Raw genomic sequence first — 26237 nt, forward strand, 5'->3', positions numbered from 1 at the left:
TTGAGACACAATTTGCAATTTCAACCATTCATTACACCCCCCTCCCAAAAAGAGGTCTTAAGGCACCAACAGTGATCAATGGACCGAAAGCAAAAAAAGCGTCAGTGAACATTATAATACCATATTATGCTAGAAAAATGTAGACCAAGCTTGATTTAAAACTAAAATGGGCAAAAATATGTTTAAGGGTTAAAAAAAAAAGATTTTTAAATTAATTTTGAACAAAAGTAGCCTAACTCTTATCTGCAGAGTACTGCTGTGTTGCTTATTAAAATGTGTTTAAAGGGTATCATAGTCATTAAATAATATGTTTCCAGAATTTCTCTATTTTTATGTTTTATTGCCGAAAAAAACACAAGGTGATATCACCTTATAGTATGGAGACATGCAGTTATATCATCGGGGTAAGTGTTAAATTTGTCACATGAGTATTGTATTAAGTTTAGAAATGTCCTGTCACTCTGTGTGTGAGTGAGAGCGCGCGCGTTAACGTTCTGGTGCACGCGCGTGTCTTGACAGGTGAGCGCGCGCAGCTGGCCGGTCGCTCTCGGCGTTTGACAGATGGAGTTGGTGTGACTCGGAGTCAGGGCTAAAAGCGTTTGTTGAAAACAGGAAGAAATTCACTTTTTTATCTGCAATGAGAGGTGAACAGACTGAAAATGGAGAAAACTCAACAAACTCGGTGAGCGCAAAGGATGATGGAACCGTTATTAACGTAACAAGTGACATGTTTGTATCGGAATGCCCGAGAAACTAACACTAACCCCTCTGCTGTGCGAAGCCCAAACTTCTACTAAAAATACTGCGTTTTAAAGTTACTTTTACCATAATTTCCTTTTAACAATATGCAGAAAAAAATATCAAACATTATCATATTGTTCAGAAAAGACTCTTGAATTCGGCATACAAAAATGAAGCAAACTGCTCGTATTTTAATAAAATTCATAATTCAGATGTGCCTTATTAGCTAGCTACCAGTTAAATATAGCTATATTTGTAAAAGCGTTGATTTTTTGCTAACTGCATATTGGCTCGCTAAATTACTTTAAGTTGGTTAAAAAATAGAGGCAACTATTCGAGTTAATATGGTAATATGGCACTATGGCAAAAAGTTTCTTAATAAACAAAATTTTCACATTTTAATCTGATGTTGTCAGTTGCTAGTCTCATATGACACAGGACTTATTACTGCTATAATCAATTATATAGCCTACAGATACAGGGTGTAAAAGATTTAATTTATTTTTTTTATTTGAATTCTCATAATTAAAAAGTTAACTAGATTATTTTTGAGTGTAACATTAGCACTTAAACCAGTATCTGGCTCTGCAGTCTGTTGCTTTATCAATAGGGCTTTCTAATGAACTATTCCAGCAGACAGTATATTGAGCCACGCTTCTAATGATAATATGTACAAAAGAGATAAGGGTTTACCAACAGTAGAACTTATGTGGTGTTGTTATTCTGTTTATTTGCCTCTGTTTTCTATTTGGTATTGGCATAGGAGGTGTGTGTGAGAAAGAGAGAGACACCCAGTGCCTTTGTCACTCATGTCTGGTGGCATGGTGAGTGGAATGATAAACAGAAGCCTGTGCTATCCATGTCAGTAGCCTAAAATAGAGGCTAACCAAGAGGGTCTCAGATAGCCCCCTGGTCTCCATATAAGTCTGGTCAACTTGCTCTTGGCTTCCTGTGTGTGTGTGTGTGTGTGTGTGTGTGTGTGTGTGTGTGTTTATGCATGTGTGAGAGAGATACCCTGACATGTCCACCTGCTGTTGGGTTAGAAGGCTTTATATATAGCGCTTCTCACTTAGCAGAGTTATGTTATTTCTTTTTCATGTTTATGAGGTCAAAATACATAACAACCTTTGAGAATTTTTGTCCACCAGTCTAAATGTGGATAATGTGATTTTGGTATGTTGGCGATTTGGCACACAATTAGTTGGCTCAATACATTTCCCACAATGTTCAAGTCTAGCTTAAAGGTAGGCTTCAGTAATTTGTCAGCACCAAGGAAACAATTTTTAAACACAATGTGACAATTTGTACTTAAACTTTCAAATCTGTAATAAGAGGAATTAAAAGAACAGGTTAATAATTTGGGAAACACACTTAATTTGCCAGTATAGTAAATATGAAGTTACCACGATTAGCCAGTTAGCTTAGTTTGTAGAAAGACTGGAAACTATGACAAACAGCCAATCTGACTCTACCTGCCCTCCAACATTCTGCCTACCAGCACCTCTAAAGCCACTAAATAACATGTTATATTTTGTTAGTTTAACCACTCTGTGCCAAAAAGTGCGTGGAAAGTCACACGCCAGTATATTTCTTGGCTGAGATGAGTAACTTCCTGGAGTCTCCTTTGGCTTCTCTCTCATTTGGTCGTCATATATGCTGCAGAGAGATTAGATTAATCCTCTCATCAAAGTCTCAGTAAGAAACAATGTAAGCACATCTTCAAAATGTCAAACTATTCCCTTAATGCTGCTTATTGAAGCCAATCTGGCCTTGTTTCATTGCGCCATTGTCCTGACCCAGCCAACATGTGGACCTCCTATAGGCATGACAATGTCGGCATGTGGACATTTGTCCTTCAGCTCCATATATACCCCATGAGTGTTTGACCAGCTCGGTCAGAGGCTAAAAGTGACACACTTATAAGCCGTTATCCTCAGGTGCCACATACTGTACTCAGTATAAGGCTCACTTGTGGCCCAGTTTTGTCACTTTGATCAGTCGAATGCGGGTATGTCACTAACCCACACCAGTGGTGGATGAAGTACCTCTAGGCCACACTTGAGTAAAAGTACAGATTTAAACGAGTGAGTTTGGTAGAAGTTAAAGTTACATTTTAGAATATTATGTGAATAAGTAATAAGTGTCTTATATTTACTCTATTTATGCATCAAAACTAAAGTAAAAGTGCAAGTCAATGTCATTAATTAAAAAGCAAAGGGGCAGAGAACTGAGAATTATTCCGTTTATTTCTTCATAACAAGTACACAACCTTAATGTTGGAGCGGACATGCAACCTAAAGTAAAACAAGGTTTTCTTCACAGCTCAAAGGACTTAAAGAAAACCTTTGACCTCCAGGTCTGACACAGTACAGTGGAACAGTTACCACGCAGTTACCTGTCACAAATCTTTATCTCCTCGAAACATTATAATCATAATGCCATTTTCTGCTCTTATTATGAAGTGGGTATTATCGCCAAGTGGAATTAACTGTGGTTTTCAGAGCACTTGTTTGCATACAACCTTATGTGATAAACCTTTGATCTCACATGCAAGCTAGCACCACTGATTTGCCAAACCTTTTAATATTGTAATTACAAAGTGACAACAATTCTCAGGGGAAATGTATCAGAAAGAAAGTATACATTTTCTTTAGGAAATCTAGAGCACAACTGAAAGTTGACCGAAATATAAAAACTCTAGTAAAGTCCAGATACTCATCAGGAAATATAATTTGTTAGATTACACCACCAACCCAAACAATGTGTGGCATACGACATGTTGACATGACTATTGTTTTCTGTTTGGGCAATCCTTTCCATCAGCAGAGTGAAATCCTGATCAACCAGCTGAGGGAGATCACTGGCATCCAGGACCCACAGATTCTCTACAGAGCCTTGAATGTAAGACCTAAAAAGTCGTCCTCAAATTTTACTCATTGACGTTGTCTTCCCTGTTTGTAGCACTTGGTTATTTTGCCAAAATGCAAGCCAGAGCATGGACTTCATAAAGGAAGTGTAACATAAACACAGCATTGTGATTTTCCAAATACTGAACACTTGATAATAATAAAGTAATTGCAAAAGTCAGGGGTCTCTTGTGACTTACATGCATAAGGTTTGTCATAAGGTTTGTTATAAGCGTGAAAGGGTTTAGAGAGATGTAAAATTACAATTCATCCTGTAGAGAACAAAAATGTGTGTACAAAATCTCATGGGAATCTATCCCTAGAGCCATGCTGCTAGTTGGCTAAAAAACATAGCCCTTGCTGTTCTCATGTAATTAATGTTAAAGGAACACTCTTTGATTACATTAAAAGCACCCCCAGGGTGCCAAGTTTCCACCCCAGCACACTGCTTATTTTTTGAAACACGACTGCAAAGGAAAAATCCCTAGGAGCCTGAGTTAATAGGAACCTCATAAAAGTGATAATTGACAAACAGTACACTAAACAGTCTGGCTGACTGCGGTGCAGGCATCATCCAACCTGTTGTACCAGGGGCAGACAGAGAAACAGCAGGAGCTCACAGGTTCGGGAGGGGCACATGCTCTCAGAGTTCTTACAAAATTAGAAATGTTTGTCTGCTGCTGGTTTCAAACACAGAAGGGGATTTTTTATGTTCCTTTAACACAGTTTGCTCTGTCTTTATTTCCATGCATTTCATATTTGTTTATTTTGTTTTACTGTATTGCTACATCTTCTGCAGACACTAATAACATCCAGAATATCTGACATTATCTTTTCCTTGTTCTCTCTTTTTAAGGCCAGTCAGGGTGACATTGGACATGCCGTTGGACTGCTGACCACCCAGACTGCAGAGGTTCAGGATCCTGGAGAACCACAGGAGTCAGGGACCTCTGCAGAGGCCTGGGAGGGCCAGAAAGGTACAATGGGGACAAAACAAGCATGCACAAAATTGTGACTGCATTCACTTAATTGTTAAATTTTTTAATATTTCAGATATAAAATATGATCACATAAAAGTGCAAAGTGACATGTGGTTGACAGCATATCATGTCCAGCACAGGATATAAATGCTCAGATCAAAGCAAGGCACATGTATTTATATAGCACATGTCTGAACCAAAGGCAACCCAATTTTCTTCACAGATTAAGAGCTATGCAATCTGTTATTCCTAATATGTTGGTAAAATTGAATATAAAACTGTTTTAACTAGAATTTCGCGACCTTGTTGACACATTTTTGTCTGTTTGGTTCTTCAGGACTTCAAAAAGATGAACTGCAGACGGCCATCGAGCTCAGCCTGCAGGAGTCCCACAATGCCCAAGAAGAGGAGAGAGAATTTAACAGGTACAAGAGAACCTGCTTTTTATACAGGCTTCTTTGATACTGCTTACTGTGGGGTTTTTTTCTAATTTACTGCTGACTTTCTCACAAACTGCCAAAATCATCATCAAGATTATTTGCAAGATTATTATGAAGCTAAGACAGTCAACAAAGGTAACTGCCTCCATCTGACAGCCCATGCTAAACGAAAAACACACAAAGGAACAGTTTTCGGAGACTCTTGTTTAGATGAAAATTGATTAAAATGTACCGCTATCGTAAGTGCACTTACATTTTAGTCACACTAGTGGCCTGGCTTTTGGTTTGGCACTGTCGTTAACTTGTTCAGTTGGTCCACCAGATAGAGGATGAAATATCTTGTCATCTATTAGGATGTATTGCCAGTGAACTGCCATCAAATTTCACCTGCAGTTAAAAATTTTTAATCAGTATCTCAGTAGTTGTGGATGGATTGGCACACAAATTAAGGCCTTACTGGTTCCCAGACAATGAATGTAACTGACTTTGGTGATACCCTGATTTTTCTTCTAGCGCCACCATGAGGTTGACCTTTATGGTAAAGAGTAAAATATGTTAACAAAAGTTCAATTTGTTAAATACTCTGGTTTATTATCAAATACCTGCAAAGCTACTGACATCCACATCAGCTGCACTTTGTGTTTTTTGCCAAAGTGAAAATGCCAGTGTAATAACACTTTAATCTTTACCTGCTAACGTCAGTGTATTTATATTTTTATTATAAAATTGGCATACCAGGCAGTTGATTCTGTTTTGCAGCACAGTTTGTGTTTCCTGAGAGATTTTAGGGGATTTTACCTTTAACTTATTACTTATTATTGAGCCTATAAACAAGACAGGGAGTCTAACTAAGTCAAGCTGTGTTTAATAGAGTCGTCAGTTCATTGCTTTCAGATGGATAACTTGATGTTCTGCAGGGCTCTGGAGGCCAGTGCAGAGGAGAACGCAGCGAGAATGAAGAGGAAGAGATGTGAAGTCCAGAATGAGATGTGCAGCCCTGCAGACTGGATCCGTCAGGACGACTGGCCCGTGGGCATTCGCAATGTTGGCAACACCTGCTGGTTCAGTGCCGTCATTCAGGTGGGAATCAGCGTGCGAGCAGTTACATCAAAGTGATGAGGATGTTTTGACACAAACTGATACAGCAACATCTGTTTTCTTGCTTTCCTTTTTGTTTTCATATAGTTTTAGTGTCCTGAAATGTGGGACAGGTATTCTTGTAATTTGTAATTTATTTCAAATGTATTTATTTAAAAAGGGACAGTGTACATTAATCCACATTTAAACAAATGTAAATGCACCCGAGTTAGCTGGAAAGCTAATTTTCAGCAGTAGTCCCTTGTCTTATGTTAAAAGGCATCCTAAAATAACAGTATGTACAGTTGTTAAAACAAAAAACATTAAGATAAAAAAGGCACACAATATAGAAAGATTAAATGTATATTACCTTAATAAAAGTATTCATAATAAAGCTGCACAGCACACACTAATCATATTGTCATTTAAGTTCGCCAAGCTCCTTCTCAGTGTCCACCTGTTCTAGCAGTATCTCCTTAGCTGCTAAAACTTAAAATAGCTCTCTCACTTGGCTAAACAAACGTTTATAGACTTGGAGTTTCCCTTCCAAGATTTCTAACTTTAGTCTGTCAGAGGTGTCACACCTTAGAGTCAGTCAGCAAGTGTTTGTTCTTGGCTTTTAACAATCTCTAAAGTAGTTTTGATAGTTTTTTTTTTACCAGTTTATCAGGATGTCTGCAGGTCCTAAGAGAGTCTTCAAATGTCTTAAATTCAATTTTATAAATGCTAAGACTTAAAAAACATTAAATAGTGAGTTTGTGAGATCTGTATTGATCAACTTTAATAACCACATTTCTGCATTAAACGTACCTCTTCACTAGAGCTGCAATGATTAATTAGTTGTCAACTATTAAATTATTCATCAGAAAAATTAAATATTTGATCGTTTAAGTAATTTTTTAAGAAAAAAGGTAAAAATGGACAATGAAAATAATCGTTAGATGTAGCTTTACTTTTTTACGGGACTACACATATGCTAGTTATATTTACTTACCTTATACTTAGCTGCAATATTTCATTAACAAAATTATGATTTGTACACAAATTATACTTAATTGTGGTTAAAAATTATCATGATAATGTCTTAACAAGCAATAAACTAAAGTATTTAACACCTGTTTAAAATGAATGAACATGTGGTTAATGACGTTTACGTTTTCTGTAATCTGGTTGAAAAAATGTATTCCCCATTAGCAGTGAGATCTCCCCTCTCTCTCACCTTTTTACTGATTATACCATCCTTATAGAGTTTTTAAAAATATTATGAAGAAAAGAAAACTGTGTTTTTCCTAAATGTCAGTGTACAGTATGTCTTTGAGCTGCTAATTCCATTACAAGTCCATTCCAGACTGGTTTTAGTCAGGCCTATCAGGTGGCTCGACAGAAACTGGAGCCCTCACTCACATTGAGATGCACAGGCTGTGTGGATAATTAAATAGTTACTGCTGCAATGATGGAGCCAGCAGTAGACTTCCTAGTATGAGCTTGAAATGGACAGAAAGGAGACAGTAATTGTTTGTCTCTGTTGAACTCAGATATGTTCCTGCATCGATGTAGAAGTAAAACCCCCAAAGGACAGGGGTTATTATCAGGGAATAGAAATGGGAAAATGAGGCAGCGTTGTTGGAATACTAATGCCGTTCAGATGATACCCTTTTGTTTATATTTTTGCTGGTGTCGATACTGTTTGTTAATTTGAAGCGATTGTTGTAGATCCAACAGAGCCCGACTCTTGATAAAGCAGTCTCGCCTTAAAAAGTAATTATGCTATCAGATTGAGGCAGAGTGACCACATGATTCAGTTGCCGGCTCATATTCCCTCTATTATCCTTTGTGGTATAAATTACAGTAAAACTGAGATAAGCCGTAATTGAATTTCCTACTGAAATGGAAATATAGATCAAGATATTCAGAAGTGCTCAGAGCTCCACTCCCAACCACACATGACACATAAGAGTAACTGACCCGTGTTAATGCATTAAGTTTATCATGAGAATCACAGGTATCTTATAACAAAGCAGTGTGGTTTGTGTGATTGAGTATTATTTGTAAAATCAAGGAGTAAAATATCAGAAAATTTAGGAAATTGTTTTTCAACACATTTTTTCAAAGTTACTGAGACACGAGTATCTACTTCGTTAATAATATTTTATTTATTTATTTCATCACTTGGAGCCAGTTTTGAATTATTTGGCATTCCGGTAGTAACTGAAAAAGTGGAAACCACCACAGCTGAGTGACTTCACTTCGCCTAATGTGTGATAATACATCCTCAATGAAAACTTTGATTTTATTGAAACTACTCGAAAACCCATCCAACTTTTCTTTAGGATCATTTTTTTTAAACTTACAAAATTTGCAGTAATATGAATTTCACAAAGATGTCTGATTAGTTGAATGTGCCCAAAATGTTCAGCCCAAGTCCTGCTTCTCAAAACTATCTAAAGGCTGAGATAACAGTGAATTTATCTCACAAACCTTGTATTTCCAGAAAGCATAGTAACTTAAAGCATTCACAAATTTATTGCACAGTAGATTAACGGGTGCCTCCCACTCACTTGCAGACAGTTTGAAGCATCTTAAATGGAACCTATCATTCTTTTCCTTATTTTCTGTCATACATAATGTTACAGTTCAAGAGATTCATATCAAGTGTACCCAAATTGTCAAATAATGACACAGTTGTGTGTAAATGTAATCCCTGAGAGTGAAAATCTTAGGCTTTAGAACTTCCTGAATGCTCTGTTTTCAACTTCTTTTGTACTTAGACCACCACTACAAAGCACAACCACTGTAATCATGATCTGCTTTGCTGGTTTTCTACCACATCTGATCTTGACTGGAGCACTGCATTCATGGTCCTTTATTTTGTTGTTTTTTCACAGTCACTGTTCCACCTGCCTGTGTTCAGGAGGCTGGTTCTCAACTACCATCTGTCTGAGCAAATACTGGAGAAGTGTAAGAGCCATTCTGTGAGTAAGCTACTGTCACCAGCACAATTGTTGTCATATTTTCGTTCATTCAGGTTATTTTTTTTATCTCAAAATGTCAAATTAAAACATCTACAAGAGAGGAAAACAAGCTGTTGGGATTTCCTGTTGATAAGAACGTAGCGACTGTGTGATAAAGTTTAACAGGGTTGAAGTTTGACTCTGAGCTCGTGTTTAAAGGACAAGAGGAACATAGCTTTCATGCAGGAGCTGCGCTGTCTGTTTGCCCTCATGTTGGGCTCAACTCGCAGATTTGTGGATCCCTCTGCGGCAGTGGAGTTACTGCGAGACGCTTTCAGGACCAGTGAGGCCCAACAGGTACAAAACTTTATTGGTCTTTTGGCAAAAATGTTAACTTAGTTTAGAAAAATGGAACTTAGGTTTATTTATTTATTTTTGTCAAACTAACTGTATGAACTTTTGACTGTATTTATACTTCAACCCTACCTCCTTACAACTACAAAGTTTATTTTATTTTATACCCAAAACCAATACATAAAGCGTGTTTGCACATTCTTTTCTTCTAATGTCTTTATTTCAGGATGTCAGTGAATTTTCCCACAAACTGCTTGACTGGCTAGAGGATGCATTTCAGCTGGCTGCCAATGAGTAAGATATATATTGTTGTCATCCACATGCATGAGTTCTTCTTTTCTTTTTGTTTTCTAAATAACATAAGTATGTTGTCATGCTCTATTTTCAGTAATGGAGAAGACAAACAACAAAACCCCATGGTCCAGCTTTTCTATGGCACCTTTGTGACAGAAAGAAGACACGAGGGTATGAGTTTTGTCAGAGTTATTGTCACAATGACAAACAAAATTAATGCTGTTCTCAATTACTCACACGTATGTGACTCTGCTTAGGTAAGACGTTGTGTAACATCGAGCAGTTTGGCCAGTACCCCCTGCAAGTCAACGGCTTCAACAACCTGGACGAATGTCTAGAAGGTGCTATGGTTGAGAGGGAGATTGAGTCACTGCATTCAGATCACAGCGCCACATCTGGCCGTGAGGTGAATAATTTCATCAACTGACAGAATTTCTACACTATAAGGTATTTTTACCATTTGTACATTTTGATGCTTTGCTATCACAGTTGTATTTTCTCTTGGTTGCAGAGATGGTTCAAAAAGTTACCACCTGTCCTGACATTTGAACTGTCTAGATTTGAATTCAACACCCAGCTCGGTCGTCCTGAAAAGATACACAAGAAACTGGAGTTCTCACAAATCATTTATATGGACAGGTGAGCTTTGTACAGACAACACTATCATGATGTGCACATTGATTTAGTTTCAGTTGTTCCGACATGATACAAGAAGCTTCTTCAGTAGGAACAAAAAAAAATCAAGGCTGTTATTTGTCTATTTAAATGTTTTAACAAATATTTGGGGACTTTTTCTGTGTACAGATATCTTCACAAAAACATAGAACAGACCCATGAGAGGAGAGTAGAAGTGAAGAAACTCAAGGAGCAACTTGCAGCCCTTCAGCAGAAACTTGAGTGGTAAGTCACCTCAACTTTAAAACCTTGCCACTTTTTGGGGAAAAAAATGTTTTACTAATTGTGTCCTGCTTTTATTCACAGCTACAAAAACTATGGCTCAGGACCTGCAAAGTATCCTCTGGCTGACATGCTGCAGTTTGTGTTGGAGTTCGCTACAACCAAGCCTTCAAATGTTTCCCCTGCTGAAGATCTGAGACCAGTTTCTCCAAACCCTGCAAGCCACCCCCTCAGTGAACCCATCTCCAAAGACGACAGGTTGAGTACACAGAGAACCAGAGTAAGGGTCGACAGATTATCGACCTGGCCGATTATCGGTGCTGATATTTGGCATTTTGCTGATAATTTGTATCAGCATTTTATTTTAATGATCACTGATAAAAATTAATTGATGAAAAAGTGTGCATATTACACTCAACCAACACCAGGGAAGGCAGTCTGCAAGACATGCAAAGAAAGTATCAGCATGGGAGGGACTTTTACTTTGTAAAACCCAAGGGAGCTATTTTTCTTGTATTCATTTTTTTATTTTAATTTTCCCCTGAACTTTATTATAACAAAAGTTGCTGGGAACTTGCTGTATATGATTTTGAAAGTTTTGTTTTGACTAAACATTGCTAAAGGCATTTGAACAAAGTTTTGTGTTGGAGTTTATTGTATTCCAAAATCTGAATTTTGACAGAAATATTTTCATTGTTATTGTAAATGCATATTGGTTCCAAATATTGGTTCTCGGTCTAATTAAGTGCTAATAATCTGTATTGGTATTGGCTCTAAAAAAACAATATTGGTCGACCCCTAGAGCAGAGACTTTACAAGGCAGTGGCCCCTGATCACAAACAAGGCAGATTTTAAAAAAATTCTACAGGTTTTTAAAATGAACAGCATGTTATTCAAGTACCTAATGTGTCCTTCAGTTGCTGCGCTGTTGATACTGGTAATTGAATTGATTTGGGAAAAAACATTCATTACATCTTGTTTCACTAATATTAAGTCCCTTGTGCTTGAGAAGAATAACATTTGTTTACAGAAATTAGAGCTGAAAAAGAATATTTACTTACGCCATAATCATTTCATGTACTGAACTTTAAAAAATATAAACATATAGACCTGTCTTTGATACTTTTCTTGCTTCCTTCAGTGAACCTGGAGATACAGATTCATCGGAGGGCCTGGTTTCTAGTTGCCAGCGGACCCCCATATACAAACCATTCACCCAGTGCAGACACCCCATTGACCGCCCACCACACCCAGCCCCCCACAGCATCACTGAAGAAGAGCTGCACTTTGTCAAGACCTGCCTGCAGCGTTGGAGGACCGAAGTAGAGAATGACATAAATGGTATGCAAGTGAAAACTGACTTTGATTATGTTGCTTTTAACACAGGCTTATGCAAGTCTTGATGTGCTATTGTCTCTGTTTCGGGCTGTTTAGCTGCTGTATGCTCCGCTGTGTTTGCTAGTTTCCTCTGCCAAGGAAGTCATGTAATCGTTTCCATTTGTTGTTTTGGTTGGTTTGTCAGCAGGATTACAGAAAGACTACCAGCCCAGTTTTCATGAAACTTGGTCGAAGGGTGTTGCATGGACCAAGGCAGAACCTGTTCAATTTTGGAGTGGATCAGAGCAAATAGACAATTTAAAAGCTTTTGTTAACATTGAGAGATAGAGCATTTGGCTTTGGCAGAGGTCTTTGCTATCTGAATGGCCATCTAGTTATTTGTGAACTTTGTCTGTTGTTTTGTGTTGGGCAGGTAGTGCACAGTACAGTGGCCTTATCAGTTTTTGCTGAAAATGGCCGCCTGCAGTGGCTGTATGAGTATGCTGAGAGTTACCCAAAATAGAAAACATGTGGGCTATAAAACCAAAACATTGAGCTGAGAGACACTTAAATGCTGCAGAGAGATGAAGAGCAGAACAGCAGGATTCCTGCGTATCCTCAAAAAGTCTTAAAAGGTATTGAATTCATTCATCTAAAAACAGGCCTTAAGTGGTGGAAAATTGACTTTAATCTTTCGAAAGTCTTAAAAGTGCTTTGACATGTTTTTTTCTGACCTTGGAAAAAGATAAAAACTCAAAAATAATTGGTGGCAATTTCTTGTCAAATAATTAAATAAATAACTTTTCTTAATTGTCATAATGGGAGTCCAAGCAGTGGAATCTTACATGCAGATTAAGAAACACAAACTCGCTCAGATAACCAGTCAAAATGCTAGATATTTCCTACTTCTGTTGGTAAACCAAATAGATAATTTCATGATAGCGTAATATATTCCTTTTCTTCTATGTGTTACACACTAAGAAGGTTTTTTTTTTTTTTTTTTTCAGAAATGACAAATTGTTAAAGGCAGATGGTGCAGAAAGAGATCAGTTTTGACCCTAAAATTGTAGTCCATGACTTCCCAAAGGCACATTTTGTTGCTGCACTTCTTCCTCCTCTTGATCGTGCCAAATTTCCTGGCATATGAATATATATAACTGGTATAATTAAAGAAAGAGCCACAGAGCATCTTGGGAAATACCACTTCATTATCACAGAGCTGCGCACCTGCACTGAAAAAGAACCCAGTATCTCAGCTGACTATGACTCCTGTCTGTCCCAGGCAATAGATTATAATCAGTGTGAATTGTTGAGTCATATTCTTTTGAATTGAACCCAGTTTTCTGAAACTGTGTCATTATGAGGCAAATAAAAGATAAAAGAATAAAAATCGTAATGGAAATTAATTTTCACTTTGCTGTAGGTGTAATGTATTAATTTCTGTTATCTGTCTGTGTTTGTTGCTTTGTTTTTTGTGTTTGCTTGTGTTTTCAAGAGCTAAAGGCCAGCATTGACAGGCTCACTCAGACACTGGAGGGCATGTACTCAGACAACAGTCTCTGCCAGGTAAGATTTACACTCACCTAATTCACTCTGACAAACAGCAATTCAATCACGTTTTACATCTACAGCTGTAGAAAGCATCGTCTGAGATTAGATAACACGTTATTGATCTCTGGAGAAACAGAAAATAATGTAATGTAAACAGAACAGAGCACAAATTAGAACCAATCAGATGAATGTTATGCTGCAGTGGATTTAAAAGTTGCACTGTCAAATATATGGTGTCGGTGTTTTTATACTGTTGGGATTCAATGATGTCTCTTCCACCCTGCCTATGTAGGCACCCTACAGATTGCACGCAGTGCTCGTCCATGAAGGCCAGGCATCAGCAGGCCATTACTGGGCCTACATCTACGACCATGCCAACCAGCGCTGGATGAAGTACAATGATATAAGCATCACTGAATCATCATGGGAGGAGCTGGAGCGAGACTCATTTGGGGGCATGACCAATGCCAGTGCCTACTGCCTGATGTATATCGATGACAGGCTACCCCACCTTATTACAGGTATATTTCTGCGTGTTTTTCAGTGATATGATTTTATTTGATTTGATAAACCTGGAATAATCCTAGAGGGTATTTTAGACTATTGCAGTGGAATCACAGCAAAGAGGAACAAAAAAATACTAGTGAACATTGGTGTGCACAGACTCTCCCAAAGGGAGAATAAGGGTTTAAACCTGGACTGGGCACCTGTTTGTAAAGCAAGTACTTTGTTCGGTAAACAAGTCTTGACTCCAGCAGCAACAGGATCTGTCAAATACTGGCAATCGTGTCAGCAGCAGCAGACTTTACTGAGACAGAACAACAATGGTACATTTGTGCATTAGCAATGCAGAGGGGCATAAAAGCAATACATGATAATGTAACAGAAAGTCCCTATAAGTTATAGAAATTATAGATTATATAAAGAAATATTTCAAGTTTTTTTAAACGTAACTCCCACTCAGTTTAACTGAGATTGAGAGGCAGACTGTTCTATATTGTTATAAAGTAGAACAGTAAAAGCAAAGACCTCCTGTGTATCAATGGTTAAAAATGTTAAACAGTCCAGTTGGCAGAAGGCTAAACTTTTAGCAATATTTTCTCTTGATCTCTAAAATGTGTCGCTAATCTTGACACCTGTCTTATATATATTGTAAATATTTAGTTACTCATTTGAAGAAGACCAATTAATTATTTGTATTGTCAGTTGTACTGTCATTTACAATTATAATATGTGCAGATTAGATCAACAAGTGGCTTTTTCTGTGAGTCTGTTAACTGACACTACCCCTACATACACAGAGGACACAGATGATGAGACAGGCCAGGTGCTGCATGGCATGGACTCCCTGCCACCTGTCCTCAGACGCTATGTCCATGAAGATAACCGCTGGTTCCAGCAGGAGCTCAGCGAATGGGAAGAGCAGTTCTGCCAGACCGCAGCCCCACAGGGAGAGTCTACAGTCTCTGCAGAGCCCCCAAACCCCCGTCCAGACATCATACAGCAAACACCAGTTGAGCCAGCACCCCAGTCAGGACCAACCACTGAAGAGCCAGACCAGGAAGCTTCTTCAGAGCCACAACCAGACCCAGAAGCAGAGAAAGATCTGGAGCCAGAGCCCAGAGAGAAAACTAAAGGTCTGTAGTGGTGACAACAGAAAAGGAAATTAATTAAATAAACTGTAAACAGTACTTTTCGTCATGTATCTCACTCACAGCCTGTCTTTTCTCCTCTCGTTTTTTTTTTTCTTTTGACCCCAGAAGAATCAGACTCAACGTCACCACCACCGCCACAGAGCCCCGGCTGCCAGCCAGACGACACCAGCAGTGCCACTGTCACTGACACCGTGGAGCCGAGCCAGAGCTCCACTTCAGCTGAGACGGAGCTTCAGAGTCAGGTGGGCAAGTCCAGATCCCCCAGCCACCCGCTCCCCCTCTGTGGAATATGGGTCAGAAATTCCAGGCCACATAAATAAAGGTTTACATCTGGGTCAAGGATCCCATTCCACCGCTTAGCATGGTGATGGAAATCTGGGTTTAATGTCAGGTGGGGTGTCAAGTAATTCACAGATAAAATAAAGGTTAGTTGTAATTGCTGCTATCGACTTATAAGTTTAATAGACAGTGGCTTTTTTGGAGGCATATCATCTTGTTGTGGTCAAAATATTACATATGCAGTCCAATACAATACCACAAACAAATGAAAAGTCACCATCATAACACTTTTGGTGTTAGTAAACATAATAACTTTAAAAATTGACACTTCTGTTGTATTATCCGGAGCTTCACTGACATATTGATTTGTCACATGTAAGTAAATATTACTTCCTAAATGTTTTTTGAATGCATTTAGCAACAGTCTCTCTGCTGATCCACCTGACTTTATATAATAAGATCAACCTTTCACTGGATACAAGTAGCCATTTTGAATTTCACACACTCTGAGCTAATTTGTTGACCATCAGACTTGAGGGGGGTGTTGGTGTAAAAATAGCAAAACACATGCTGCTAAATATTTTCAGATCTATACTGTTTGCGAGACAGGTGTTTACAATGCATACAGATGTGCTGATTAGTGTAGGAGCATTGTGAAAAGCGCTAAACAGCTTAAATAGCTATATAGATATCTGTTGGAATGATAATGATGATAATAATAATAATAATAATAGATAGATAGATAGATAGATCTTATATGGTGCTTTTCTTGGTTTTCATTGACACTTCACATGAAATTCTAAAATAAAACAAATACAAATGCAAAACAGAGAATACAAAATACTGAAAAACACTTGTATGAAAAGAACATATACAAGATATACAAGAACAGAAAACAAAAGCAAAAGCTTTAGAGGAATATGGCAGTTTAGATTTGGGGAGGCAGTGGGAGACAGTTATTTGTAGGCTCTTTTAGATTAATGTGATTCTTGTTAAATTTTTCTCTGCCAGACTCCTGCTGACACTGAAGCAGAGCCTAGTGACCAGGCACCATCTGACCTCGATGTGGAGAAGGACGACACACAGGCGGCAGGCGGCGGCCCTCAAGCTGAAGGTGAGCCAGAGGCTTCCAAAGAAGCTCCTGAACATGAAACAAAGCAGGAGAATGAGGAGGAGCAGCAGCAGGAGGTTCCAGCAAGACAGCGACAGCCTGAGAATGAGGTCTCAGAAGTGGAGATCCCCAATGTGGGCAGGATTATGGTGAGAGCTGATGCTGATGGATACAATGAAGAGGTAAGTATGTGTCATAATGTAATATGAATTAAGCAGCTAATACCACATAGCTGCACTTCAAGTAATGCCCCAGATTATAATTTAAACTGGTTGAAGTTTGGGGATAAATGCCATAGAAGAATGTCTTAGGCATGCTGTTATTCAATTTAAAATCTTACACTGTCTGCATTAAAGTCAGAAGATTAAGTCTAAGATTATAACCTCTCTGTTGGACATACTTTGAACATGTCCAAGGCCTGACACATGTTTGACATCTTCTCTAAAATATTTGAATAAACAGTGGAGCCATTTTCATTTATTTCACTGTTTGGTGTGGCCCCAAGACGTCCCTCCCAGTAGGACATTAGCATGCTGGCCCCTTGTCCTCTTCTGGCCAGGAGACTGATTTTGTTTAATGAAAAGTTCCTATTACACCAACATATAGTCATTGGATCAGAGAAGTCATGTACCATCTTAAACTGGAGAAGATTAGATGTACTGGCAGAGGGTATACCTGGAAATTTTATACAATTTTGGCAGCCTTTTTGAGCCACATTGGGGATATGGAAGATGACAGCATGACATCATTATAATTTATTTGTTATGTATATCCTTTTATGGGTATGTGGCTGTGTATAATAGATATATATTAAGGTCTGGCATGGGTTGGGGTATTGGTAAAGTTATTATTTCTTTTTTTCCTCTGTTTGCTCTGTGATGTAATATGTAAAAAGTAAAGTACAGAAAAGGACCTCAATCAAAAAAAGAGTGCAATATTCCTAAAATAAAGAAAGGATTTATCCTTCCTAATTCTTCTGGGATGGCGCTTAGATTTATGACTCCACTTGACTGATAAATAGTCAAAATTTAGCGAAGGTTGTCCTCAGGTTTTTCTGAGCTTGACCACTCAGACACAGATATTGTAATGAAAACCTACAAGTGTGTGATTTTATTCTACCCACTGCTATTTCACTGCTTTTTTGGGACACATTTGAATGTCGCTGTTAGTCATTTTTAAATTCTTACTTAACTGACATTTTCCATTATAGATTTACAACATCTCAGTGTGTAGGAGTGTGGTGCAAACCTAAACTGTGCAGGATCTTTACACAGACATGATGAGCAGCTTTAATTGTCAGACTGTTTGCTGCCCAGTTGGTGTTTTTAGTCTTTTTTATTTCTCCTCTTCATTGCTGTGTCATTTCCCAGATGATGCTGACTCCAGCTATGCAGGGCGTCATTCTCGCCATAGCCAAGGCCAGACAAATTTTTGATAAGGAAGGCCCCGAGGCTGGTCTCATCAAGGTACAGTCTTTCAGGGATGTTAGAGATCCTCGCGTCTCACGTTGATAAAATAATTAAATAATGTTACTTTTTCAGATAGATTTGCCAGCCAACATAAAATCTTTACATTGCTACATTAAATAAGATATTTCTTTCCAATGTATTTATTAGAATCAGGACAAAATAATAAAAGTGTAATGAGGTACCTGACTACTTGAATAAAAGTTAATCTCTTAAGGATATTCATCATTCATCATTCATCATTCATCAGCACAGAACATACACTGTATTAACAATCAGAAACTTTATAAAGATTTCTTTCTATAAATGATGATGACACTATTTTTTTTATTAATTATTCTAAATGTAAGAAGGTCAGATCAATAACAAGACGAGTGCTTTAACCTTGTCTTTGATGCATAAAATCCTAAAATCATAAAATACTCTGAAACACAGCAAATATTGCAAATGGTGTGCCGCTGTCTTTGTAACAAAAAAGAAAGTTTTTCTCCTTGTGAGGAGATACTTGAGTAGATACAAATGATTTACTTGTTTTTATGTAGTTTTGATGAGATTTTATTTTTATTTTTATGTCTACCAGCCTTTACTCTGTTAGCATCAAAACTCTTACAACATACTCAGCTTTTGTTCAAGTCAGTCTGAGGTGTGTCAGTCACTGTTGGTTACAAGGTTACATCACATGAAATTTTTCTAGCGCTTTTACGTGTTTGCCCACAATGAGCATATCAGCAAATTTAAATATAATTAAAACTAAGATACATCTCCCACTGCTCCTTCAGGCTTTCCATGAGGAGTATTCACGCTTGTATGAGCTCTCCCAGGAGGAGACCACACCCCAGGAGGACCCTCGTCTGCAGCACGCTCTCGTCTACTTCTTCCAGAATAAGGCACCCAATCGCATTGTTGAGAGGACACTGCTGGAGCAGTTTACTGACCGCAACCTCAGCTTTGATGAAAGGTACACACAGATAAAAGACAAGTGGACATTCGATGAGTATGAAACTAATACTGAAAAAATGGATCACAAATCCAAAGATCAATGAGAAGCCTCTGTTTGACATTATATGGATATTATAACACATTAGATCAGAGCAAGTTGTGAGGCTGAAGGAATTCAGGGACAAGATGAATTGCTTTGTCAGAAAACAGATAATATTTGGGAGATGTCTGTGTAGTAGGTTGTGTATATATTGTACAATATTTACACATAGCAGAAGTAAGTGAGATAAAATCTGAATGTGGCTCCACTCAGAGTAGCAGCATTTCACAGACCAAGACATACAGTTGACTGTAAAGCATGCTTGTTATGCCATCTAGTGTCTAGAGTGGAGACCTGCAGCATGGTGTGAAGGTTCTGTTTCAACACTGTTGTGAATTAAAAGCATACACATGTCATTTCTGCACATGCAGGGCCATCAGTATCATGAGGGAAGCCCGAGCCAAGCTGCGCCTCATCAAACCCGAGGACATGGATATGGATGAGTACTTGGTACTGTCTTACAGATGGTCTGTCCTCTGCCTTTTTGGACATTGACTGATTAATAGGCTGTTTGGAGTTTATCTGTCCCATTTTGTAATTATTTCAATGGAAATATATCTGTCTCTGCTGTCTTTTAATTGCTTTACGTTCAGGGACAACATGCTGACCATTAATATGTAGAAATAGACATGAAAAGTAATTTTGTGACAGATATTTTTGAAAATGGACTGGACTGAAATAGCGAAGATACACAGTACAGACAGAATATGAGGTGCTGGCAACTGAATAGTAGCTTACAAAAAACATTTGATGTCCATGGTGCCAAAGGTTTTATGCACTAGAATATAATAGAAACTTAACATCAGACTTGTCACTTATTGAAAGTATAAGTCTGGTGATATTCAATGTTTTTCTCATTGTCAAATCCTATGAAAAAGCCAAAACCAACAATGGATTGATGCCTCTAAAAAGTACTGTCAATGTAATCTAAGCCAGAAATGGTTTATTCCTCAGTGCCGTGGAGCTCATTTGTTTCCTAGAAAACACATTAATGAGCCACACTGTTGAACTGGATGACTCGTTCCCTCTTTTTGCTGAACAAGGCCACTGTAGTTTGTTTTGAGTCGGTCCCACGGTAGACATTTTTTTCTTAGAATTCCTGGGACCCTGTGGGATTCTTGCAGGATTTTTTTAGAAAGTTTTATTATTCTCCAGTGGGTATGGAGTCATTTCCACCATTCATCATGGGACTTGGATGAGACAGGACATATAGTCAACCGGGGCAGGTGAGACTGGGATCATAATCACAAAAAGTCAGTTTTATTATATAAATATTCTGTTCTATTATGGATAAATGCTATTTTCTTGCTTTATGGGAATGGGATGAGACAAGAGTCATTCTTTCATGATTGGAGGGGGACAGCAGGTCTTTCTTGTGGGAGTGGGATTGGACAAAAGTGAAAATCCACTTTAGTATGACCACCTATCCCACATACACCAGCTGAAAATAGTACCTACCTCCTGTTTGAGTAACATTTGCTAAAACTACAATAACCAGCTGTGTTTAGAAATTCCTGAGCTTCTTTTCGAAAGTAAACTATTGACATCAACGTCAGCAGAAACCAGATGACTTGAGACTGAGAGCCACTGACAAGTTTGGGAAATTGGAAAGTATTGAGAGACGGACCAAGGCAATGTTGATTTTCATCAAAAGAGAATTGTTGAAGAAAAATATAGAATATCAGCAGATTTATCCTGTGAGAGAGGAGAGAAATGGAATGACAAACTAACCAAATAACAACTGAGGACGAAATAACGGCTGTATTTAGTGACTGTTAAGTGGCAGAAACCTGATCAGACATTTTAAAAAACAGCACAAACAGCGACTAAAGCATTTGTTGGTTGTCCTGTGTTTTCTCGCAGCAGTGGCATGATGACTACAGGCTGTTCAGAACGGTGTTTGTCTACCTGCTGACTGGACTGGAGCACTACCAGCACGGGAAGTAGGTGTCAGGTGTTCACCACTACAGCACTGGCCAGCGTGTGTCAGATCACTTCTGCGGATCAATAGCAATCTTTTTGTTTGTGTTCATCTGTGTGTCACACCTAAACATTTCTTGAAACTTAATAACAAAAGTTTCACAATGTCACAATAATCATTCTATACTTACAATATAGAGAAAAAAGATACAACTATAAACAAATAAACATAGTTAATCATTTTCTGACACTGTGCATGAGAATAACAAGACTTTAAGAGTGAGGAAGTTCAGCTTGTGCAGTATGAAAAACAGGATGGAAAAAATGCATCTTTTGATGGTGGCATTGTTTCATAAGAAAAGATATGCAGCACTAATATTTTGTTAAAAAGCTCGAGAGGCTTGAGGGCTCCAAGTAAAATCGTAAATACTTCTTTATTTATCGTCAAAAGTGGGACTCAGTTGTTATAGAGAATGATATGGTGACTGTCGCCTTGTGTTTGTGCTGCAGGATGCGGGAGGCATTGATCTTCCTGGCTCATGCATACGAGACCAACACCAGTCTGCTAAAGAATGGAGAGAAACGTGGCATGGAAAAGTCTCTTATTGCCAATTACAGGAGGAAATGTCTCACTGTGAGTAAGGCAGCTCTTACAGTCAGTGTGTGTGTTGACTGTACATTATTGTGAAGCATAAGCTTAATGAACAAATATAACTTTAAAGACAGCTTGCTCTTGTGATTTGATATTTCTTTTATGCAAGTAGAGATTTTGGCCTCCATAAAAGGGAAATTTTAGGAGTATCGGAATCATGCCATTCATCATCTGGGAACTATTTGTGTCCATGAGACATTTTATGACATTCGGTCAACTGTTGCTGAAATATTTTAGTCTGGAACACGTCGCTGCACATACATAAATATACTTAAAATTATACACAGAGTAAATTTAAGTGGTGTCTCTAACAGGACAAATGTTTTATAGCTGACTTTAAGTCATACTTACAGTATGAAAAGTATATACAATGCAATGCAAATTTTGTGTTGTTGTGTTTAAAATAATGACTATGGTGTGGAGGTTCAAAGTTCAGTATTGACCCTGGAAGCAGAAGGTGAGAAAAAAACCCAAACGGATTCCACTGTAGTGGCTGTTCTGGAGCTTTTGATCATATCACATGAACTTTAGCCTTCAAGCCAACATGAACAAGACATGTTCAGGAGAAAAAGGAAATTTGAATGTCCAGAATCCCATTAAAACTGAGCATACTTCACCTGATGATGAAGCTCATTTTATGTGAGAACAGCTCCAAAATGGATAATGTGTTACAATTGTTTTTATACCACATAACTCATGGTCAGTAATTCTGTAGTCTTCAGTTGTGTAACATTAATGCAAACTTTTTATCTAGAGACATTTAACAGCCCCTGAAATTTCTATTTTTGGTGACCACCATTGGGTTCTCTAATCCCCTTGCTGAAGTGATGTGCAGGTGTACTCTGAACACATGACAACACGATTAGTTGTAGATGAAGGTGCAACAGGTGCCCACTTCGAATCACATCCAACCACCGCCATTCGGCTTGAAACTTTCAACCAGAGAGGGCAGTGACTCACACCTTTTAAGCCTGGTGTTAAGTTATAATAAAGGTGATGAAGAATATTAGATTTTTATCACTAACTTACAAATGTATGTATTAAGATTTACCAACACATAAACATAATATCCACTCAGTATGAGGTAAACTAATCCGATTAAGATTTCAATGCACCAAGATGTGCGTATAGATACATGTGTGAATCTGTATGTGTGATTCCCTGCAATGCATTATGAGCACTGATTTGGTATCTTGACAAACACATAACATAATGTATACAGAGAAAACCTTGTAACAGTAGCTTTCTCCATCCTTCCCCTCCAAACATCCACAACACAGGCATTGAATGAAAGAGCTTCAAAGCTTTTCTGCAGTGGTGAGGAGACCAGTGTGGAGGAGGGCATCGCCGTCATGGACGAAGCCGTCATCCCCTGCCTTCATCTGATGAGCAGGGATGCAGCTTTATCTCAAGAAGATCGAGACGCCATGGAGAGCATCCGCAGTCACTGGTGCTGCTGCCTGGGCCAGGACATGGATGGTAAGATTACTTGAATTAACACTTTTTTGCATGTGTTGAATTTTGCATTTGAAAAAAACGCTTTAATAATTCTCACCTAAACATTTAAACTTACTTAAAGGAATATTTCACGCCCAGATGACCATTTGTATGTTAATTACTCAGCCTTTGTTACATTGGATTTGTGAAGAAAACGTTTTTCCCCCCATGCCTCCATAGTGAACAGAGAATCCAAAAACAGAAAATTCTTGATGAATTAAATTCATAGGGGTCCACGCTTAACAGCAAAACTATATCAAAATATCTCTTTACAAACTCTCACACAGTACAATCCAAGTCTCATTTATCCAGTCATTTGTATGGTTTATTCTGGTGCTTACATTCAGTGTTTCTCAACAAAACAAATTGTGTGTATCCCTAGGCTTAATGAGCATGTTGCATGCATCTACATCAAATGTAATTTTTAGAACATGTAAAATGTTTTTTTTTAATATATCCATGCATGCTCTCTAGCAGCCTTCTTCCTTGCCTCCTGCTGGAAGCATGCACTATCTTCTGTGCAATAGTAGAGCAGGAAAATTAGGACCTCCACTGATACTAACACTAACAAACAGTGACTTAAATGTGCTAAAATAAAATCCCCATTCTTACTGCTCTTCCTTTGTTTTCAGCCTCACTGCAGGTGAAGCTGGGTGAGTTTCTGCCTCGGGTTCTGGACGGTTCGGCTGAAACAATAGTTCTTAAAGACCCTCCCAAAGTGCATGTCAACCAGGCCCACGACCTGTGCAGTCGCCTGGCTGCTGTCATGGAGTCCATTCACAGCACCTCGATAGTCATTGTAAAGTAAAGCCCTCAAAGAAATCCCTTACAGCTTCCTTGAATCGTGCGTCCAACTTGCAAACAACTTGACTGTTAGTTGTGGGGTTGAGACGTTTTCAATAAGCCAAATTATGTATTTTATTTTACCTGCTTTTTTAGCATTGCACATTTATATTATTTTAAAGGTTTAACATAGCAAACTATAAACAGTCTTTAGGGGTAGATGGGGGTGGGGCAGGACTGTCACATGGATTTGTGCTCACTGTAACATTATCAAGACATTTCATTTCCCTCTGGAAAAATCTTCAACAGGATTGAAAGTTCACTGCATAATCAAAATGCATTCTCTGTATCCTTCCTAGCTGCTTTCATGAATTCCCTCTGACTGTCCACCATCTTCAGCATCCCCCATTTTGCTGGAAAAAAATACCGGCAGTTCTTAAAAATCGTAATGGCCTCAGAGTAGCAGCAGGTTATGTGAAAGAGGCAGAACATAATTGTTTTTCTCCCACGACCCACAGAACTGACAGCAGTTATTTGTTAACCAGATCAGGTAAAAACATGTTTTAGACTTTCTGCCTCATTCTGGTAGCCTGACATCACCTGACCAATTGGAAATTCGAATAGGCAAATAAAACATGAACAATAAAAACATTAGCTTACAGATTTAATATTTTGGTACCAACTTCAAAGAGCATATTACTTACCGTCATGCCCAGTGCTGGTACTATGTAGTGATATTTTACCTAAAAACTGCAGAGAGAAGTGTAAAAGTTTGTATAGTTGTGTGCCTGTAACTAGCTTTTCATCAGCTGAACAAACAAGATGTCATCAGTAGGAGAAGAGGAAAGCTTGAAACTCTGATCCACACACAATCAGATTTCAGGTATTGACATGTTTTATTGGCTGGCAAATTTGTTGAAATACTGGTGATGATATAACTGTCACTAGACTGGATCGGTAGGATTTGTTGTGTTGTTAGGCAGTGTGAACGCACAATAAGGCCTTCATACAGGGCTAAAAAAAAGAAAAAGAAAAAAAAGACTTTTATTGCACGGTAAAAAAAAAAAAATGCTTTTTTAAATAAATGTTTTATATTACTTTGTATTTTTCCAGAACAGGAAATTTCACATGTAGATAAAGCTAGAAGAAGATAGCCACATTAATATTATGCATAAAAATATTTTGGCAGGGCACAACTCTGAGCACTGGAACTATTAGCAGCAACTCTTCTTTGTTGAAGTTTGACAGAGCCCTGTTGGACAGCACCTTGCTCAACAGATGTGCCTTTTCTCCCCCTTTGAAGGGCTCTTTGTTAATCATGTAAAACCTTTGAAAGGAAAGACATGGAAAATAAATAAAATCCTTTATTTACTGGCATCCTAGATATAAAGCAGCATCATGAATGAATCCTCCTAATTAGGATTTTCAGGCCAGCAACATGGAGTGAGTCTACCATTTCTGGTTGCTGATTTCACACTGCTTTTTCACTCTGCACTCTGTGATGATACTCAATAAATGGTTTAAACTCTGTTTACACCTTTATCACCAACTGTCTTCACTTGTGTAGTGGTAAGCTTGTGTAGGAGTAAAGCTTGCTAAAATGTGTCCAGCTGTTATGAAAAATATATCAATTAAAGAAGACATGCATTTGTTGGCTGTTTTAAAGACTTACACAGATTTGTTTCAGTAGAAACAAGTGGACTAAAAGACAGATCAGGGGAGGTAGAAAGTGCTGAGAGACAGACTAGTGTATTGTTGGTTTGGTCTTTTAAGGGGAGATATCCCGGGTTAATAAGGTAAAAGATTTAGTATCTAGATATACCCATGAAATTTTCCCAATTTTAAACTAAAAATGAAACTAAACTAAACAAAAAAAATTGTTGTTGGAGTTTTCTGAAATGTTATGTTTACGTTTGCAATTATCTAATTAAATCTGTTGCGATCTGAAGACATTTCCAGAACAAAAATCTTAACATTGGATAAATCCAGGTTAAAAATGATTGTTTAACTTTGTTGACACATATGAGGAAACGGTTTTATCAGAGAGAATTTTGGATATCTCTTTTTATCACTCCATAAATCTGAAATTTCTGTCAACAAAAAAATAACTTTCATCATGTTTTTAGGAATGCAATGTTCTATGTACAAACCCCTCTATTAACATCTTCAAAATACAGCTACGCATAACAGTAGAAAGTTTGGTGTACATGAGCGCTACTGAAGCGGAGATTTCTGGTTTAGAATTTGAGAAAATAGTCATTTTGAGAAAAAAAAACATAAAAAATATGTATTGAAGTTTTCCATACATTCTTAAGAGTAACATTTTT

The 26237-nt window shown here is 38.0% G+C and overlaps 1 protein-coding gene across 3 annotated transcripts; it reads left to right on the plus strand.

Moving 5' to 3' along the window:
* Positions 1 to 524: 524 nt before the first annotated feature.
* usp28 (ubiquitin specific peptidase 28) lies at positions 525 to 25444 on the plus strand. Of its 3 annotated transcripts, none has more exons than XM_042498690.2 (26): positions 525 to 682; positions 3565 to 3642; positions 4504 to 4624; positions 4965 to 5052; positions 5985 to 6147; positions 9030 to 9116; positions 9315 to 9452; positions 9676 to 9743; positions 9838 to 9914; positions 10001 to 10149; positions 10255 to 10382; positions 10548 to 10643; positions 10725 to 10898; positions 11782 to 11981; positions 13453 to 13523; positions 13801 to 14029; positions 14810 to 15145; positions 15269 to 15405; positions 16454 to 16735; positions 17924 to 18019; positions 18799 to 18977; positions 19430 to 19508; positions 20922 to 21001; positions 21489 to 21612; positions 22911 to 23109; positions 23760 to 25444. In XM_042498690.2, exons 1-26 carry the CDS (start codon positions 638 to 640, stop codon positions 23933 to 23935), a joined length of 3600 nt encoding a protein of 1199 aa, XP_042354624.1. In that variant the 5' UTR covers positions 525 to 637; the 3' UTR covers positions 23936 to 25444. The 3 variants fall into 3 exon arrangements, with proteins under 3 accessions (XP_042354624.1, XP_042354626.1, XP_042354625.1); XM_042498692.2 differs by having other exon boundaries at positions 15272 to 15405; XM_042498691.2 differs by having other exon boundaries at positions 526 to 682; positions 3568 to 3642.
* Positions 25445 to 26237: the final 793 nt, after the last annotated feature.

This window comes from Plectropomus leopardus, chromosome 15, assembly GCF_026936395.1.
Source record: "Plectropomus leopardus strain MGB_pleo_1.0 chromosome 15, ASM2693639v1, whole genome shotgun sequence".
In the NCBI taxonomy this organism is placed as follows: domain Eukaryota; kingdom Metazoa; phylum Chordata; class Actinopteri; order Perciformes; family Serranidae; genus Plectropomus; species Plectropomus leopardus.